The following is a 19,777-nucleotide window of genomic DNA, read 5'->3' as shown; positions in this document are numbered from 1 at the left end:
TGCAAGCTATTTTAGAGTTTCTATCTAAAATAATCAATACTAGCATAATATGGTCGTTCATTATTTATAATACTTACAATTCTTAACTTTCTTCTGAAGTATTAGCAAACTAGCCATATATTTTCTTCATGAGCAGTCCTGTAATAGAAACAAAACAACGTAATGTTTTGTCGTAAACTCTCTATAGTGTGGTTTGCAAGCCAATTCACTTCAAGGTTGCCTTTGGCTCATGGAAGAGATCAGTTGCATGACATACTGGTCATTCAGATCTCAAATTGTGCCCGACCACACTCAAACCACAGCAGACTACAACGAAGTATGTTAAACCATGACTATCTCAATTAAACCCCCACACAAAACCTCACCACCTTAGCTACCTCTGTGTGAACTCCATTTGAAACAATGCAGGCTTTAATGTAATACCCCATCATGTAGAGGTGCCTGGAAGGACTACTTCCCAGTTTGTATCAGTTCCTTACAGTGATTGAACAGAATTTCCCCGTGCTATCATCATATTTGATGTCAAAAACAAAAGCCAGAGAACAATTCCTGGACAGAAACTTTTTGAATCATGCAATCAGCTACATTATTGCAATGAAGAAAATATGAAACATGATGAAAAATAGGATCAAAATGACAGTAGTCGTGAGTATACTTCTGCTCAGATACACATGTAAATTTGCTTCCAAATTTAAAAGTCTGAGGAGGACGTTCGGTTCGAATAACGGTTGACGGAGTGGGAATTCGACGATTGGAGATATCCTTTAGCGCATTCTTCTTTGGAACCCCAGAAACCAATTCAAAGCAGCAAAAGAATGCACTTTGTTATAAGGCAATCAAAAGAATGCACTTTGTTAGAATTATTCATTAAGAGTAAGCATCAAGAGAACTCTCTGCAGCACCGACCCGTCGACTCTCTCTCTACCTGGATAAATCCTCGATTTTCCCATTATTAACTAGAGAATCATGGGCACAAGTAATCCATTAGTTTTGGACAAAGCTTTGGTTGTACATATTGTATAGAAAGTAAATTCATCACTGGGAAGGACTGGTTCATTGGGTCAGCATCCAACACCAGCTAACAAGTAACTACATAAAGAACAAAGTCTTGTCCTAGCTATTTGATAAGGCTTTTATATATAGAGGACTCATGAGGCAAACTCTTGGGGTTTAACCTACTAAAACAGATATGCAAAAACTAAATCCAGTGTTTTATAATCCTGATGTACTGGAAATTTAACAAAGAAGATGCTTCAATTTGAAAATTTGACTGTAAAATGTTTGAGATGAAGCACCTCCACTTTTAAGTTCAAGAAAAATTTTATCTTTATTGGTGGTAACCTGGTAGCGTGAAAGAAAAACAAAGTACTCAAGCAAAGTCTACGTTCAAGTCGCATAAGAAGTACACTGGTACTTTGCATTGCATGACTAGGATTGGTTTGGCTGAACTTGTGGTGGAGCTAAGAGAAAAAACATGAGGAGGCAAATTGTTCCACGTATAAATCCTAATTCAAAACAAAGTCATAGATTCTGGACTAAATTGCCCAGCAAGAGTTCATAAATCATGAAAATAACAGGATCCTGTAGAAGACGACAGATATAGAGAATGGAGATAGATTATAGGCTCTTGCACTTATTTGAAAGTAAATTCCATGAACCTATTAAAGAAATTCTAAAAGTTTCAGAATTATTGTGATTGAAAAAAGAAATGTATTTAACAAATGGGCCACTTGTTCGCCTGTAATTTTCAATTATCTACAATCCAAATACAGGCTACAATTGAAAATATTGCGACCGAATTTGTAGTCGCAATAACTATTTCTATTTGGTTGTTAAATATAATTTTAGCTATTTAGCTGTAATGATGCTGAAAAAGATAATGATAACCTTTCAAATAATCTACTAACGCTGCCTCCCTTAGAAATTAGAATAGCGAACAATTTACTTCATTATTATAGTATATAATTATCATTTTATTTTTCAATTATAACCAAAATTATAATTTAGTTATTATGTAGAGAAATAATGGAATAATAATAATAATAATTTTACTATTTATTAGATAAAATAATAAAAAATTTAATTTTTAAAAGATGCCATTTTATTTAAAAAGAACAAGCTAGAGGAATGATCATTATCTCCCTTGTGACGATTTGTTGTAATAAAAAATAACAAAAAAATAATAATCATTATATTCTTATATATATTGCTTATCTTAATAATACAACAAACAGTGATCGAAACACCTTATAATGACTGTTATAATAATTATAGCACGTTCATGTTGCTCGTCTCGGTCTTCTCAGTGTCTTCCATCTCTATCTCTCATCCTCTCACATCTGGTAAGCGACACTAGGGACGATCATAGGCCAAACCTCGAGTCTAAACTCTACTCATTTTTAATCAGGCTTCGGGCCAGCCTATATAAAATTCTACATTCTTTTGTCCAACCCCGGCCCACCATCAGTTTTAAGTGACACAAAACATCAAGAAACAAATAAATCCTTTGCACGCCCCCTTCCCCTCCCTCCCAGCTGGATTTAAACCCCCCCCCCCCCCCAACAATTCCAGTCTTTCTCAATCTAATTCCACACTAGAATTCTCCACCCTGTGTCGGTACCTGGTAGGGTGGCGGCGGAGTCCCACCTCCGCTTGCACGTCCTCGGCGAAGACCGCCGGAATCACCTCTCTCAACGACGACGACGACGACGAAGGATGAGGAGACGATCAAGCGAACCAAAGAGGAGATGATGAAATGGGGAACCCTGTGCACGTGCCCTCCTTGCATGCAATCCAGCTTTGCCACGCGTCAAAAAAAATCGAAAGAGTGGAAAACCGTTTCATGCAACCGCCCCGTACAAGGTCTGACCGCACCTTTGTCCGCCACGTACCAAACGGGACCCAAAGTCTTCCACGCGTCCTCTCTGGCCGAAGCTACGTGCCAACCGCACGCAACCGATTCCGCGACTATATGTATGTCCCCTTGTAGGCGGTACTCGTAACCACGCCTCTATCCAAAGAGATCAGACATCAAGGAGAAAGGTTCGAAGCGAGGAGAAGGAAAGGATGCAAGCCGGGAAAAACGCCGCGGCGTCCGTCAAGGAGACGGCCTCCAACATCGCCGCCTCGGCCAAGTCCGGCATGGAGAAGACTAAGGCCACCCTCGAGGAGAAGGTTAGATATACCGCGTTCTCTCTCAATTTTTCTATCAATCAACATATGTACAGGGGATGCACCTCTGCTTAAGAACGGTTGATCATATATGATGGGATAGTTTATCCCGACTTAGATGGAATAACAATTCTACCATTTCTTTAAATATTTACTGCACCTTCAAAGCATGACGATTTTTTTTGAAGGAAAAAAGAACATTCAACAGGTAGATTTGGTTCCATTCAACTCTGCTTTAGTCCCAAACAAAACGGACGTCTAGTTCTGGAACTTCTAATTATAGTTTCTTCCTTCGACCACTTTGTGCATGGTCTACGTTCGCTTGATATGTTTCCGGCAATATTCGGTGTTTATTGATGAGCAGGTGGAGAAGATGACGGCACAGCACCCGGCGGAGAAGGAGATGGCAGAGCAGAAGAAGCAGGACAAGATCCGAGAGGCGGAGATCGCCAAGCGGGAGGTCAAGGAGCAGAATGCCGCCGCCAGGGAGCAGGCCCGCGCTGGCTACACCGGCGGCCCCACCGCCACTGCCTACCCCTCCGCGGCCGCCGCCGGCCATCACACCACGGGGGCGCCCGGCCAGGTCGCTGGTGACCCTACCGGGGGTCACGTGATAAGCGGAGCAGTGAAGTCCCACCCCGTCGGCACGGACGCTGGAACTGCCAGGCCTGCGATTGCCCGCAACCCCTACACTGGCACCGCTAGCCCGGCCGGTCACGGGACCGGCGGTGGCTACAACTAGGAAGGGCTTGGAATTTTGTGAACAAATTTGGAAGGCGCCCCGGAGGTGGCTTCCATTAGATCCTCCAGTAGTAGTAGCGTTCGTAGGAGCGTGTTTCAGTTTGATACTTTTTTACGACTCCATGTTTCGGTTGTTTGTTACGTTGTGTGTTGCTTACTATTTTCTATCGTGTTATGAGTGTCCGTTTTAAGTCAAAAAAAATTTACTTCCATTTTGCTGTAAGGAAGTGTTTTGATGTTGGACCGTAGTTTAGCAATCTTTTCAAACAGGTTGGGTAGGAATAGGAAAATAGCATACCTTCGAATGAAAATAGCTACAATACTTTAATTGCACAAGTTGTTTTCTGAAAAGTTAATGAAGAGTTACGACGATCTTCTGGTGTCGTATGACTACACCATTTCTGGCTGTCATCTGGATGACCAAACTGTTGCAGCTATTTAATTATCTCACTCATATGCTGCATGCATAACAAAAGAATAAAAAAGGAAAAAAGAAGAAGGAAAAATTCCAGCTTTCGGCCATTTGATATTCAAAAAAAAAAAAATTAACAAGGCCCAGCACCATGGAGTTATCGCACCTACTCTATGTTCAGCTGTAAGCTCTTAGAAAACTGCATTCAAATACAGGTTTCTGACACAGAGGCCCAGACGTAACTGACAGCCACATTAGCCAACTCCAAGTAGGATAAGCATATGAAATTCACACATCAATATTTGGTCTAGAAAAATGGAAACAGAAAAATGGCAGAGCTCCTCAGGATGATTTCTTCTGCAAGAGACTAGTTGATGGTCGTCTTTCTGACACTATAAAAAAAACATACATTGTTTACGCACTATACCTTGAGAAAAATAAAAAATAATGCCACTGCTTAATATGCACAATCTGGACGATCACAGAGAGCAATTTAATTTTGATAAATTAAGAATAACAGAAACTTATATTAGGGATCCGACAGCAAAAGATTCATGGTGCTTCATCATCAGTAAGACTTCCATGTTTCAACCTGAACTTTATAGCTTGAAGTGTTGGTAGTACATAATGGTGCCACCACCACCCCCGAAAGGAAGCTCTGAGGAGCTGGATGGCGTTTTGACAATTTGAAACCACATGAAAGCAGCTAACAGTACCTCATGATAACAAGTTGATATTTTAGTCTCGGTGATTCTCTGGCTGACAATCTTCAATAATTCGATAAAATAACCTGCAGAAGGGGGGGAAAAAAATTTCAGAGGTAGTATACTGCCTAAGATGAAGGAAAATAATATTACATAAATGAAGATTGCTTTTTAACAAAAATATATAGTTTGATTTGGTACACATTAATTGCTGATCAACATTTTGCAGTGTTTGCTTAAAAAATGATATAGTAGTATTTTCCAGTATCATTTATTAGGTCAGAACTAAATTGGTCTGAGAACTGATGACTTGGTTGTACAAAAATGAAAGTGGCCAATAGTAGTTTTTTTCCTCCTCCTCCCCTCATCAATTTGAAAATATTAAGCTCGTTAAGAGTTTAATCATTAATGAAAAATTGTTCTGCAGACCCATTGGATTAACATTAAAATGGATCAAGGTGGGAAGGACAGTGTCAGACATTGAAAGAAAGCAACTTGAGAGGGATTCAGCTTGTTGCAGAAACCTATGAGTCAGACTTCACGGTTTCTGGTATGATTTCTAGATATATTAGACAAGATCATGTGACCTCTCCTTATTTATAATTGTTTTCTCTCATTAACATGTCATTCATCAAATGTACACTTAACAATATCTAGACAGTCTAACTACTGATGTAATGATCAGAGTCAAATTCCAAAGAATATTGTGAAATGAGTATTTCAAAAGAATCAAATTAAACAGCAAGAGATTCCTAAAACAGAACAAGTGATCACCCTAGCAGTCATAATATGGAATCCCTAAGTGGATAACATGACATGTCCTATTCAACAAATCAAAGCTCCACAGCAACATTGGTCATCTTCTCTAACACATATTTGTTTTTTTTTTTTTGGCTCAGAAAATTATATTTTGTTTCTTCTTTGAAGGTAAATAAATATTCATTATGCAAAAGAACGAACAAAATGATACAAAATTCAATCTTTGGAGCACATTTTTCTAACTCTTATGTATCTTTCTGTATCACAACCACACTTGCTAGGTGGACATTTCCAATCCAACCACAGTGTTTCCCAGGGAAAACCCTGTTGGAAGAAGGATCTTGCATTGCCCGGGAACTGGAAGACAATGGTGCCGCTAAGAAGACAATATTAGAAGGACAAGGAATTAAAAATGAACTTAAACAGTAGTTTCTTGTGTATATCAAATGTGGTCCCCCAGAAAATTTAAATAAACAATTATGGCAGCCCACATTAGAATATTTCTTTTACTATTTGTTTACAGCCTTTATAACATCAATTTCACATTCGTAGTGGCAAGTCAGAGATGCAAAAGAAGTCATGAAAAATTCTCTTAAAAAAGGGTCATGGAAAAAAGTTTGCAGGTCTAACTTTTTGTTAACCTTCAAGTGTGAAAAAAATTTCCAAGAGACAATGGCTTCTCATTTCTGGTTTGCACGGCCTGTGACCGTAAAGAAGGTGCATTTACAGATATAGGAAGAACCCAATTGCCTTTTTCTCTTTGCTCAATAAGAAGAGGATGTTCGTACCTGCCACTTGAATAAATTAGACCAACAAACTGTAGAAGTTGCAAAAGTAACATACAACATGTTCATGTATACAATTACTACCACATTCGTGTAGATGTGGAAGGTATCATGGAGAGGTGCATGTGTGGACCCAAGGCAAAATATGGCACAGGATAGATATTGGTCAAAAAAAGATATTGGTAATAAGATATCTATGGCTGCTGTGACTTAATGTATGTGAGAATATCTTTAGAAATGAAAACAGGAAAAACAAAAAATATTAAACTAGGAGATAAATTTTATTGAATTATTGATTCACAACCTACTTACCTTGGACGAAGGATATAGGAGATATTGAGTATACTAGCTGGTTGTTTAAGTAGTTTAACTTATTCATTGTCATCTTCCAGTCCTTTAGCAATCAAACATAGGGTCAGCTATAGAGCAGAACTCTAAGTTGAGATGACTCCATAAAAAACTGAGCAGATATTATGATAAACTGTCAGCCTGAAACTGGTGCTACGTTACTGGCAAGGCAAATTTTGGCAAAAGAGTGGCCTGCTGTGAGACCTATATCACTATATGAGCAATTGGGCAGGAGAAACAACTACCGGTAGCCCACAATCATACCGACAACCACATTCCAGTACAGAAACTATCACCATATACAATATATAGCCATCAAAGGACTTTCAAAAAGAAAAGACATACAGTAACTAGTTGTAAGCTTAGCGTCCACAGGGTATGTTTCAGTACTGTAGCAGTACCTAGTCAAGTCCAGATTCTTGGGAGTGGTGAAAAATTCAAAGCAAAGCGACCATTGCACTGAAATTTTCGGGTTGGAGAAGGACATGGGCCCATCAATAGGAATTGAAAAAAGAAAGCTTGTCTGAACCAAATCCGCAACTACCTCATGATGCTCACTTTGTATCTGTAATAAAAATGCACAAGTGAAAAAATGATTAAGGCATTTCTATATAATAAAAGGCGAGCTTAAAAGATTTTCACTAATTATTTCTCCAGAAAGTTAGATGGATGGAACTAAATCCCAGAAGAAAACATTTAAAAAATTGCTCATGAGAGCACACTGTATCAATTAACAGTCCAATAACCTTTGTGATTGTAGGCAAACTCCTTCTTGAAGTATGGACAAAATGCTGGTTAATTGTTTCTGATGTCTCCAATGTTATTGAGACCTGGAAACATCAACAAGATTTGGACCCAACTTTCATGAAGGGTATAGAGTCAATAAAGTCGAAATGCTTTTACCTCTAGGCATCTTCTAACTCCTCCATGAAAAAAGGTAAGAGTTCCACCTATCTGTTTTTAGAATATTTAAGAAACTTATGATTCAGCTCTTAGAAGTGTAAAACTTAATGGAAGTATGGATAACAGACTTATACCATATCTCCAAAATAATAAGTTGAGTCAGAGTTCCTTGGGGAGAACCGAAGCAAAATTTGGTCATCTATCCTGATATTGTAGGACCTTCCTCGAATGAAGCCTTCTGCTGCAGAAAATGTTTGCTGCAGATTAGTTTTGCTATACATGTCGATGATGCAAAGGTGTTAACACAGGCAAAACTACATGAAGATACTGTGGTGACTTACATGCCACCGATTCAACAGATTTAGATGCATGAGGTGATCCAATGTCATCTTTAGAGAAATAAGAATCTTGAGAGTTCCTTTGCTGACTTGGAGAGGGAGCAGATGATGAATTATCAAGCTTCTTTTGAGGTGACAACAACACTGAGATGATGTATTGTTAGAATGGGCTGTTCTTGCTTGAAAGATAAAAATAAAACGTAGTAGGGCTAGCATGAAAATATATAGCACATATACCAAAATAATAAATATTAATAAAAGAACATGTCCAAACAAAATCCATTTAACTGTCATGTGATCTGCATAATTACCCCTTGGTGCATGCCCCATATCAAATAGTAGTGGGTCCACATATTAGAGGTCCTTGTGAGGCACATAAATTGTGTAAATGGATCTCTTTAACACCAACATGTGTATTCACTCTATTCTTAATGAAAATGCTTACCTCCACCAGGATCATCTACGACCTCAGCTACAGACAGTCGAGGAAGTGGATTATAGGAAGGAAAACCAGGGCGCATTCCGTGAGAATATTGGAATTCATTATTAGAAAGCGTTGATGCAATTGACAGTAAGGACAGAGAGTTTCTAGGGGTTATGTCAGCATTTCCTTTGGTAGGATTGTAGGAGGAAACAGATGACACTTCATCTCTCGAACTATCATATCCGTCTTCCAATCCATAAAAATTCTCGTTTGCTCGAACCTGCCATGAGATTAGCATGCACTAATACAAATACAGAGCTGGAAGTGAGTCTTTAAGTATGGTAGAAAGATGATTTACAGGACTAATTCTGTATATGTGAACTACATGACATGGATTCTGTACATGTTAACTAATTATGAACAAGTGATTCTGAGATAGTCAGGAAAAAGGGTATTCTCTCATTACAACTATGGTTTAGGTTCAGCAAGGAACCTACTAAATTTTTAGCAAAAGAAAAAGAACCTACTAAACCAAAGCATATGATTTGATCACCAAATTCTTCAAACAAATAACTTATATCAATAACTCGACTTTCACATTAACAAGTAGGTATCTAAGATCTCAGAGCACCTCCCTTTGTCTTTTTATATGTGTTTATGTTTGTGTGTGCATCCAAGCATGCACGGGTAAATATCAGCTCTTAAATCCAAAAAAGCTGACCAACTCACACAAAATCACACACACAACCAAAAACAAAAAAGAAAAGAGAGAGACCCACTTGGCTTCCCTGAACCTTGAAAATATCACGCCAATGACCAAGTGGTAAAGAATAACGAAAGTTGTCCAGGCCACCTATAAAAGTGAAACTAGGGAAGAAAAAAATACATCAGCAATTTTTCAAGATCTTTATTTTGAAAATCATCTTTTATTTTCTAAATAGAAAACTATGAGATTTCAAAATTGGAACTTTTTCTGGAGGCTTGGTTGCAGACATTTGAGAGAGAATTTTCATGACACTGAGTTATATTATTTTTCAATGACTTAACCACACAAAATCATAATTTTCATTTACAGAACATATAAATTTACAGCAATTTGGAACTTAGAAGTTTATCCAAACACATGCAAAGTAAACCTTTAAAGAAAAAAAATAATGGATTGTAACAGGAAATCTTTTTAAACCTACCCATTCAGAATCTGCGTCTTTTTCTCTCCAATGCATTTCCAACTGATCAGCTGCAAGAGGTAAACTTCCTGAAGAATTATCAAACTTAATTTCATTATTTTTTCTTATCATTGACAGTATGGCAACTAAGGACATGGTGACGGCACTAATAATTTTATTGTTATGTTAGAATCAAAAGTATCTGTTTGAACTGTTTAATACTACATGTAGTATGTCAATGCCTCACCGAATGACACAAATTTATTGACCTAGTAGGCGCAGTACAACTCTATATCACAGCATATACAATGTCAAAATATACGAAATAGGTAGCCATACACTTGATATGTATTTGATCCTAATGTGTCAAAAATTTCAATTCTGATAAATTTGTCATTTTCAATATACTCTTTGTTGTCAAATTAGCATCTCAAAGATATTATTATGCTGTAGTATTTAATATTTATGCTTATGCTGATGCTTATAAGAAAATGCAATCATATATAAGTTCCACTATAAAAACCAAAAATGTAATTGCAAAGGAATCAAAACATGCTAAAACTGAGGGGGTCAAAAGTTTTCCGTTTCTCTGTAAATCTTTAAAGCAAGCAGCTTTCTATTTCGATGCATGCCAGAGTATTAGCATGCCAAAGCATAACAAGCAAACATCACCGATCAAATGAATACTAGCAAATACGAGCATGCTGCATGATTTGGAGTGCTGAACCCAAACTTTCACCCTGATAAAAACCTTATACCACAAGGAAGAAAAATTAGAATTTTTTATTCTATGCAAACACTAACCCCGACCCAACATTATAACAAAAGCAACAACAAAGAATGGAAAAGGTACACTGCCGCAATATTCGAACACCACCTTTCATAATTAAAAAGCTCTCTACCAATGAATCAACTAATAGGAGAAAAGTAATAATGCATAATAAATTGACTCTCTTTCGATGAGGTGGTATCAAAAGACGAAAAATTATCGGAAGAAGTAGAACGTATGAAACTAGAATAATGGCGAAAAAGGCCTTGTATAGCTAACTTGCAAATTGAGGTAAGGCTTTTGGTTCTTGCAGTAAGTATAGAAAAACTCCAAAGGAAAGAGCATTTCTTTCCCCTATTCTTCTCTGTATTGATATAAGAAAACACATGGAGGTTCCAGATTCATAAAGCCGATCCCCTGTAGACCAGCAGGTTTGTTGGTCGGTAATGATAGATAAAATGAATTTGTATTTATCGGCATTTGTTTCGTGCTTAGTTGCAAATGACACTCCACATAAAACAAATAATGCAGAACTAAAGAACTTCAAGTGCATGCATCCAAAACAAGTATATAATTACCCTGACCTTCATTCAGCAAGTTGTTGCTCTTTTGCGAGACCCATATTTGCAAAGGAGCTCGAGCTTCCTGTGGAAATGAAGTTGAGCAATGATCACGCCATAATAAAGCAAGAAAAAGAAAGAACACATATATTCTAAGGTGGCATCATTTTGGAGGAAAGACATGGATGTACACTTAACAATGAAAGCATTTAAAAATCATCATATGCCAGCAAGATTTATAAAATATCTTGACTTGCAACAATTAAATAGTCGTAAGTTCACTCTGCAGGAAACAATTCCTCCAAATATTTTTGCCGCCTTAGCAGAACCATTCGGAGATCTGATATTGTATAAAACTTAAGAGAACAAGACTTAGTTTCACTTAGGATAGTGAAAATCCAGTTGTGTATGACACTGAACACAGATTGGCACTTAGGAAAGGGCTTATCAGTTTATCACTCCCTGATAGGTCCTTCCTCTTAAAGAAAAGGTTGGAGTAAATTATCATGCTACACTGGTCGAGGTGTCGAACATTTCTAGAAGGCTTATTCAATCATTATCTAAAGAGAGAGATGAGAGCAATTAGATAGGTCTAGCGAGTCGGATCACGATTCTGGTGGAAAAAGTTTGGACACTTCCTGTAATGACCCAGGATATGGCGCTCATCCTGTCTACATGTATGCATGAGCATTATGCAGTAGCATGGGCAATGTACAGTGTGGAGGACTCACTAGCAAAGCCCATATTGTCCACATATATGGGAATAGACATCCACTTAGTAACATTTGGTAGGTCTCCTTGATCATAATGTGTCAAGACACCAAGATAAAATATGACTAAAAGCAGTCAGAAAACCCAGTATCCATACTAATAACAAAATTAGTTTTCTTCATAAAATCAATTTATTTAATATGTTATTAGTCTGTCTTTGGAGTTTAATCCTCTAGTTTTGTATTTCAAAGTTTCTTCTAGTAGCAAAAAAATGCATACCTGAGAGAATTGATAATATATTGTGTTTCCACTTTCCAATAACTATATATGTGTTGTTAGATTTCAAAACATGTCTATCGATCCTTATAAAGCTACCTCAAATTCCTAATAAGACAGGTTTTTTTTAAGAGGGGGGGGGGGGGGGGGGGGGGGATTTGTGCTGTGTTTCAGAGTTGATTTTAGTAGCAAGAAGACATCCAAGAGAATTCATAGGACAATATGTTTTCTAACAACTCTACATGCACTCTCAGACTTCAAAACATGTTAGTGAGCTATCTTAATCACAAGGGTAGGAAGTAATATACCTCTCTCGTCATGGCTGGTGTATCTATAGACGATTCTTTCACAAGGCATATCACTTTTTCCTGCAAGTATGGGTGTTGTTCCATGCACTAACATGTTGAGATACATATGATTCCAAAATCCTTGTTCTTCAACCATAATGAGGTGATGCTCTAGAGGCAACGTAACCTCCTTCTGCACTTTGAGTTGATCCATGGCAAGAAGAAATTCAACCTCAAGGTACTTACAACCTAATTGATAATTTAATTTGTCTACGGTGTATGGATACCATAATAGGACAGTTCTTCACTGAACCCAGTTCAACTTTTCAACTGAACAATAAGATATGTGGAGTGGTCTGCCTTAATCACCATGCTGCCAAATAAGTCCAGTGTGGGTTGATTTACCACAGTTCTATGATTAAAGTTTATTAGACACAACACAGATGGCTTAACACGGAGGATGCAGCTGGCCTTTACTATATATAAGATGTCTGGTATAGTCAGTATAGTGTCAAGTGTCAACACATTGAGCTCAAAAGAAGTTGACTTTTTACTGTTTGAATATGTGGAAGGTAAACTAGATATATTAAAGAGAATATATGTTTAGCAGCAGTTAGTAATGTTTGCACTAAATAGATTAGAAGCACCAAATAGCAGGGGGAGGAGAGAGAGAGGCCAATGAGTTGGAAATCCAAGGTAGTGGATTCCTATAGTTGGTCAAACAGAAAGGTACTACCAGACGGAGCATTTATGGAACTTGTGATAAAGGCTTTGAGATGTCCCACATTATCAAAGGATGCTTCCCTTTACCGAGGCAAAACATAAAATAGATTCATGCAGTGAACCCAACGGGCAAAGCTTATAATTATCCATCAGTCATTGTAATAAAACAAAATATTTAAGAGGGATACATAAACCTGAAGCATAACAGCAGGTACAAACATCCACAAAATTATCAAAAGATTGGCAACTCCATGAATGATTATATATCTATGGAGGAGAAGAAAATAAAGAAAAATAACAAAATGAATGATTGATAATCATGTCATTTCCAGAAAGTAAACCATAAATACTATATATGACAGCAGATAATTTTCAGCAAAAAATTATCTACTAAAAAACTTGTTGAAATATTTAAGCGGTAGATGAACTAACCAATTGAATTAAATTATTCGTGCACCTATTATGATCGTCGTTCTCCAATACAAGCCACCATCCACATAATGTACTTCTAACATAATATATATAGCGAATGCTGATACCCCTGTAAGATGGTGGTAAAACCTTTGGCAGCTCAACTCGTACTAAATCTGCATAAAATGTTTAAACTCAAGGATTGAAAATATATTTTATAAAAAGAAAACAGTTTAACACGAAAAATATAGATAGCAAAAATACAATGGCGCCTTAAGCCATAGAATGTTGAAAACGGTAATAAACATAATTTCTAGAGTATAATGCCTACAAATTATTGAACATCCAAAAACACCTCCTAATCACTCATTCAAAACAAACTGTCTTTTACTCATTAGTCAGTGTCAAAGAAAAATGATAAGAATTAATGAATCTCATCCTCTCTTCTGTTCTCTAAGGATACATAATTCTATTTGAGACATCCTACTGGTCCCACTTCCTAAATGCCAGAATGCCCCTCCTCTTCCTATACTCTAGATATCTAGTCAACTTTCAGTTTGATTATGGACCTACTACCAGAAATTCAATGCATAATCTCAGCATTCAATGTGTATTCCTGAATAATATTTCAATTATTCAACCATTTCATTTTACCAAGTTCAACCTTAGCCAGATTAGTCAACATTTATATGTTCCGATGCAAGAACAAGATGTTATTTGTAGCAAATAGTTTTGTTGGTTGGTTACTTGGACTGAACTTACGAATTGTATATGACAAGGATACATGCAAAATGAATTTCATGTCTGATTCCAGTATTATTTTTCAATCAACTTGAGCTTTAGCTAGAAGTGATTGAACAGATAAGAAAGGAGTTAAAACAGTTTTTTGACAATTTTTTGTTAAACAACTCCATCAAGCCATCATCCCCAGAACTTTCTTCTTTGTGTCTAGCACATGACATTAATTATGAATCTGTTACAGTAATGCTCTTCATTGACATTTAAAAATTAGCCATCTATGAACAATAGAGCCTCTCGACACATAAGGTTCAATGACATAGATCAGTCATAAAGCAGCAAAACTCAACAACATCTAGCCCCACTCAATGGTATATACCACATATAAAGCTGATAGGCCTATTTCACCAACAATGGTTTTCTGATATCATGGCTTATAATTTATATGAAAATATAGTGTAACTACGATATCATAAGAAGGTTGGGTTGAATCAAAACATTTAGTTTTTCTGAGAGCATCTAATAAAAAATAGAAAATATTTTCAGTTATAAAAGACAGATGAAAATGAATGAATTGCTTTGACTCTTAATTACGCTAAACATCTAGATCATTTTTCACCAAATCTTTAACGTACTAAAAGACAATAACCTAGAATAGATAGTAAACTTACATGTTTTGGTAGCCCCAGAAGAAACAATCACTTTTGATACCATTATTGGTGCCTTAGAGTTCAGAAACAATTGCTCGCCTGCAATTTCAACAAGGACAGATGGTGAAATGTTAAACACATTTCAGTATGTTGGGTCAAGTAAGTGGTATCAAGTCGAAGGAATTAGAATATTCAAGTAATTATATTTCTAGTTACAGCTAATAAAGTTAATGCAGAAAATATAGAATTAAGTGTCACAAAAGTAAATTAAAAGCCTCCACCAACTAGTCTTATATTACCTTTTATGAATTCCTCCTGTTAAACCAAATCCAAATATCTATTCCTATATCTATTAAGGCCGCAATCAGTAGATGAATTTTTAAATTCTTCCTAACAATTTTTATCCAGATTAAATGGAATAAATTTAATGGAGCAGAATATATATAAAAAAAATCCTCCTGTTAAACCAAATCCAAATATCTATTCCTATATCTATTAAAGCCACAATCAGTAGATGAATTTTTAAATTCTTCCTAACCATTTTTATCCAGATTAAATGGAATAAATTTAATGGAGCAGAGAATATATAAAAAAAATGAAATTTAACAAGACAGAAAAATGCAAATATTAAATTAATTATGAATTTTTTAAAAAATAAATATGTCAAACATGTCAACAGGAAGGCACAATTTCAAAGCATTTAGCAAATGTTTTCATAAATTTACCACCATAGTTCACAAATTATGTAATGTTGAAAACAAAAGTAACAATTATTTAGAAGATGTATTAAATAATTGGAAAAGCAATTGATTAAAATCCAAGAATAATTTGACTTTTGAGTGCTGAAAAACATGTAATAATGCTTCCTTCCTCCAGTGTACTCATGCTTCCCCTTCGCCTGCTACCTTTATATGCCTATTGAAGAAGTTCTTAACATTCACATGACTAGTCCATCTCAATCATTTCTCCATTTAGTTTTAGAAGTTCAACTCCTAAAACTTCTCCAAAGATACTTCAATCAAGCTTTTCCTTAGCAATTTTACCAAATAGGCACCTCTTTTCATACTAAGCTATTATGACATTTCCATTCGCCTCTCCTACTTGACAAGCGCACGACATTCTGCAAGCACATATTCAAATCATCCACCTTGCTTTAGTTCTATATCAGAAATGTCTGCATCCACTTCTTTATTGTTCCATGTGACAAAAATAATAACTTCGAATACCCTTTGGCCCATCAATTTGAACATCTATTGAAGGCTTTTCCCTTTTCCAGCATCAATCTATTTTTGTGATGCATGAACACATTCCTATATAAGCTAAACTGGGTCATGTAGGCATTTCACTTTTTTACACAGAATAACAACTTATATTTAGTAATGAACTTGTCAACCTCTTGCAACACAGTCATGTCAAAGGGAATAGCACAAGTATGATTTTTTACATATTATGAGATCACTGATGTGCAGTTCAAGCCTTACATTTGATCCATGGAGAAGAAAGCAAAGATTTGCAATCATCACAGCCACCGATGCTATCAAGCATTAACCAAGTAAAGCAATGAATCTTTTGACTTATGCCAATGCCAGTATAAATCTAGAAAGAGGAAATAGAAACTAAACTACCTCTCCTTTGTTTTGATCCAGGCAACGGCTTCTGTGTAGCAAACCACTGAGTATCCAATTTCTCAATGCCTTTAATTTCAAATGTAAGGTTATCGACCAAGAATGAAGAGATGCCATCACTCGAATGCTCTGCATCAGTAACTCCCTTAGAAATTTTCGGACAACAAATCTCTATGGTTGCAGTGACTGAATCACCTGGCCTGTATATCTCTTTATCTGTTTGGAGTTTGAAGGAAGGAGTAAAATTGTGGTTGGCAGCCGAGTCACCCTTCTTGTCGTCAAACCAACCAACACTTCTAAAGAAGGAGAACCCCTGAGGTAGTTTCAGCGACATCTCCTCAATACCGAATGCCCATACAAGTGGATCACTTTCTCTTCATTAAGTAGTGCATCATAGAGAATTATTATCTTCTCCAAGTCGTCCACAGCTGGGTACTTGATCCATCATCGTCAGTCCAAACATTATTCCATCAAATAGATTTGTGAGTTAGCATGAAGAAAAAAATTACGCCCACCACTTGAAGATATCCTGCATATATATAACTCACCATTAACAGACGGCCCACATGGCCATTGGAAAAACAAAAGAACTCAATCTGATGCAATCATACAACCAGAAGCCGAATAAGATAAGATTTTTTTTCATTATAACAAACAAACGCCAGAAAGAACTGGAATCAAATCTAACTACTTAATCTCTTCGGCTATACAATCCAAAAAATTACAAGATGGAGCATCGAAATTAGATTCCTAGTGACGCTGAAGGGGTGGAGCACTTGACAGGGAAGCATTAACATCGAATCTTCCAAGAAACATCGAAATAAAAGAATCCGCACACCATAATTACTCGTTCAAGTCCTGAAATTTACCCCTCGAGAACACGATGTAGTTCGCGAGAATGGCGCTTGATCTAGGATTTCACACAACAATAGCACTCGATAATAACCTTAAAAACCGGAGAACGGAGATATCTTGAAACATGACGATTGATGCGACCCAATGCGGGTAATTCCAGTTCCAAGAATTCGAGAACTCGAACAAGGATTAGATTTTAAGGTCGAGAACGAAGGAGATCGAGATCGAGCTCGAGAGGATCGAAGCGGTTGGAGAACAAAAGAAATGGATTGGATCGAGGAATTGGCCTAAGATCCGAGGAGAAGCGCGACGGGGAAGAAAACGGGCGGCGAAAGGTGGAGAGGAGGGCGAGAACGAAATGGAGTAAAAGAGATGCGATAGGTTACCGCCCGGCTTCTTGCGCTCGACTCCCCCTCCTCGATCGGTTCTTCCTCCTCCTCTCTCTCTGAGAGTTTTTCGGTCGGTCGGTCGGTCGGTCGGTCGGCTTGGATCCGACGGTGCCTCGAAGGTGCACGATAATCTCCCGCTGAGACCACTTGATGCTCTTTTGATAGGTGGATGTACCGGTTACTATAGCCGGCACAAGATTGAGTGCTCGTAAATATATAAAATTATATAAATATTTTTATAAAATTTTTATTTACATGTATATTTTAATAAAATATTTATTTTGTTTTTTTATTTTATATATATATATATACATACACATATCATCTAACGCCATTACAAAATAAACTATTTAAAATTAAAATAACTGAAATATCCTTATTGAAAGACATGCAAAAAGAAAATTTTATATAGATATACATGCAAATAGCAACTTTACAAGGATATTAATGCAAATCAAAATTCAATAAAGATAATTCATTAATAAAAAAGAATAACAAAAAAATTAAATCGTGTTGATATCAATTCTTATAGAATAAATCATGTTGCTTTTATGAGTCAAGATCACCTAATAGCTTTACGAAAATGATCGCCTAATATTCTAACTTCACTGAGTCAAGATCTTAAAAAAGAAAATTGACAATATAATTCGATCTTTTTTTGACTTGTTAATCCGATTGAATCATAAAAGACTTGACAAATTTCAGTCGAGTTTTAATTTTTTAATAATTTTTTTGAATGTATACACTTCTAAATATAAGAAATTATATGAATACCATCGTAAAGTTTCCATTTGCGTGTATATTTTTATAACTTTTTTTGCATATATACCTATGAGAGTATTTCAGTCATTTTAATTTTAAGCCGTTTATTTTTTAACGATGCTATCATACTAAATAGTATGGGTACATGTGCAAAAAAGAAAGAACATAAGGATATACATGTAAAGAACAATTTGACAAGGGCATTCATGCAATTTTGTATATTTAAGAGGGTATACATGCAAAAAAAAATTTTTGATAATATCATGGATTTGATGGATGTGATAGATTGATTGAATCTAATCAAACCTTTTTTTTCCTTCCTCCAAATCTGATTAAAAGAACTAAATGCTAAGTCTATTTCTATCTATAACTTATTGGGAGAGACGCGATATGTGCCATGAAAACTTCATGTATTTCCGAGCGATCAGGGAAGGGTAGAGGAAAGGGTTTGGGTCGGACTGAGGTCTCATATATCGCCCAATCCTGGTCGCTAATGGGTCAGAAATGTCTGATTGCTGACTCATCTAGTTAACTAGTTGGTCCAAGTTTTAGGCTTTGCATTGTATGGATAATTTTTATCCCTAGTTTTGCTTTTATTTAGAAAAATTAATATATAAAAGAATTATATATTGCAAAACTATAGGAAATGGAAAATTGAAAGTTGTGATTTCTAAAAATTTTCTAATTTTCAAATTTTAGTGCCAAAACCAATTGATTTCTTATCTATAATGATGAGAATAAATTGAACAAAAAAAAATCTCAACACAAACAAATAAATAATAGTACAATAAATCAAGCTACAAGAATTTCAAAGAGAACATAACATAGAGATAGTACAATATTAAAAAAAACCATAACAATAGAACCCTAGAAGACACCCTACTGCCGAATTCAAGACTAAAACACCGGAAAGATGCTAAATTTGACAAAAAGATCCAATTCTTATCCATAATTTCCGCTACGATTAGCCTGACCATACCATGCAGCTGAACAATGTAAAATGTGATAATTGAGCCAATCCATCTGCATTTCTTCTAACATTCTTCCGAACAAAATCTAAACATTCTTCTCAACATGTGCTGCTGAATTTCTTGCATTGTGGAAGTTGGTGTCTCGTACAGGTTCTCTCTGTGCTGCCCGTCAGAATGGCAAATTTCCATGGTTATGGGTTGGATTTTGGGTTGTTTGGGGATTGAAGATTTTGGGATTGAAGTATGCCTAATGAATCTTAATGAGTTGCTTTTATTTTACTTGTTATGGTACTGAAGTT

The 19,777-nt window shown here is 36.2% G+C and overlaps 2 protein-coding genes across 7 annotated transcripts; one reads left to right on the top strand and one right to left on the bottom strand.

Annotated features, from left to right (window-relative positions):
• The first annotated feature begins 3,013 nt into the window (after nucleotides 1-3,013).
• Nucleotides 3,014-4,243, top strand: LOC103702286 (11 kDa late embryogenesis abundant protein). The gene is made up of 2 exons (XM_008784631.4): nucleotides 3,014-3,174; nucleotides 3,536-4,243. The coding sequence occupies exons 1-2, from the start codon at nucleotides 3,067-3,069 to the stop codon at nucleotides 3,911-3,913; spliced, it is 486 nt and encodes a 161-aa protein (XP_008782853.2). The 5' UTR covers nucleotides 3,014-3,066; the 3' UTR covers nucleotides 3,914-4,243.
• Nucleotides 4,244-4,672: 429 nt separating this feature from the next.
• On the bottom strand, nucleotides 4,673-17,905 carry LOC103702287. 6 transcript variants are annotated; one of them, XM_026802679.2, is made up of 14 exons: nucleotides 17,371-17,904; nucleotides 16,502-17,030; nucleotides 14,898-14,975; nucleotides 13,510-13,664; nucleotides 11,105-11,165; nucleotides 9,773-9,840; nucleotides 8,607-8,886; nucleotides 8,165-8,305; nucleotides 7,958-8,064; nucleotides 7,824-7,874; nucleotides 7,667-7,750; nucleotides 7,322-7,485; nucleotides 6,418-6,575; nucleotides 4,673-5,114 (listed from the first exon to the last, which is right to left on the bottom strand). In XM_026802679.2, exons 2-13 carry the CDS (start codon nucleotides 16,833-16,835, stop codon nucleotides 6,431-6,433), a joined length of 1,668 nt encoding a protein of 555 aa, XP_026658480.2. In that variant the 5' UTR covers nucleotides 16,836-17,030; nucleotides 17,371-17,904; the 3' UTR covers nucleotides 4,673-5,114; nucleotides 6,418-6,430. The 6 variants fall into 6 exon arrangements, with proteins under 6 accessions (XP_026658480.2, XP_026658481.2, XP_026658479.2 ...); XM_026802680.2 differs by having other exon boundaries at nucleotides 6,429-6,575; nucleotides 17,743-17,904; XM_026802678.2 differs by having other exon boundaries at nucleotides 17,743-17,903.
• Between the last annotated feature and the right edge of the window lie 1,872 nt (nucleotides 17,906-19,777).

The sequence above is a fragment of the Phoenix dactylifera genome, chromosome 7, assembly GCF_009389715.1.
Source record: "Phoenix dactylifera cultivar Barhee BC4 chromosome 7, palm_55x_up_171113_PBpolish2nd_filt_p, whole genome shotgun sequence".
Classification (NCBI taxonomy): domain Eukaryota; kingdom Viridiplantae; phylum Streptophyta; class Magnoliopsida; order Arecales; family Arecaceae; genus Phoenix; species Phoenix dactylifera.
Note: the sequence above shows the minus strand (reverse complement) of the source record. Positions and strands in the feature narration are given on the sequence as shown.

Bases quoted from the DNA above. Each gene is read 5' to 3' on its own strand.
- LOC103702286 (XM_008784631.4), top strand. From the start codon at position 3,067: ATGCAAGCCGGGAAAAACGCCGCGGCGTCCGTCAAGGAGACGGCCTCC. The intron at 3,175-3,535 runs GTTAGATATACC...ATTGATGAGCAG, and splicing joins AGGCCACCCTCGAGGAGAAG to GTGGAGAAGATGACGGCACA.
- LOC103702287 (XM_026802679.2), bottom strand. From the start codon at position 16,835: ATGTCGCTGAAACTACCTCAGGGGTTCTCCTTCTTTAGAAGTGTTGGT. The intron at 9,841-11,104 runs GTCAGGGTAATT...ATAATTCTTCAG, and splicing joins CAACAACTTGCTGAATGAAG to GAAGTTTACCTCTTGCAGCT. The intron at 7,486-7,666 runs GTTATTGGACTG...TTTTTATTACAG, and splicing joins GTTTGCCTACAATCACAAAG to ATACAAAGTGAGCATCATGA.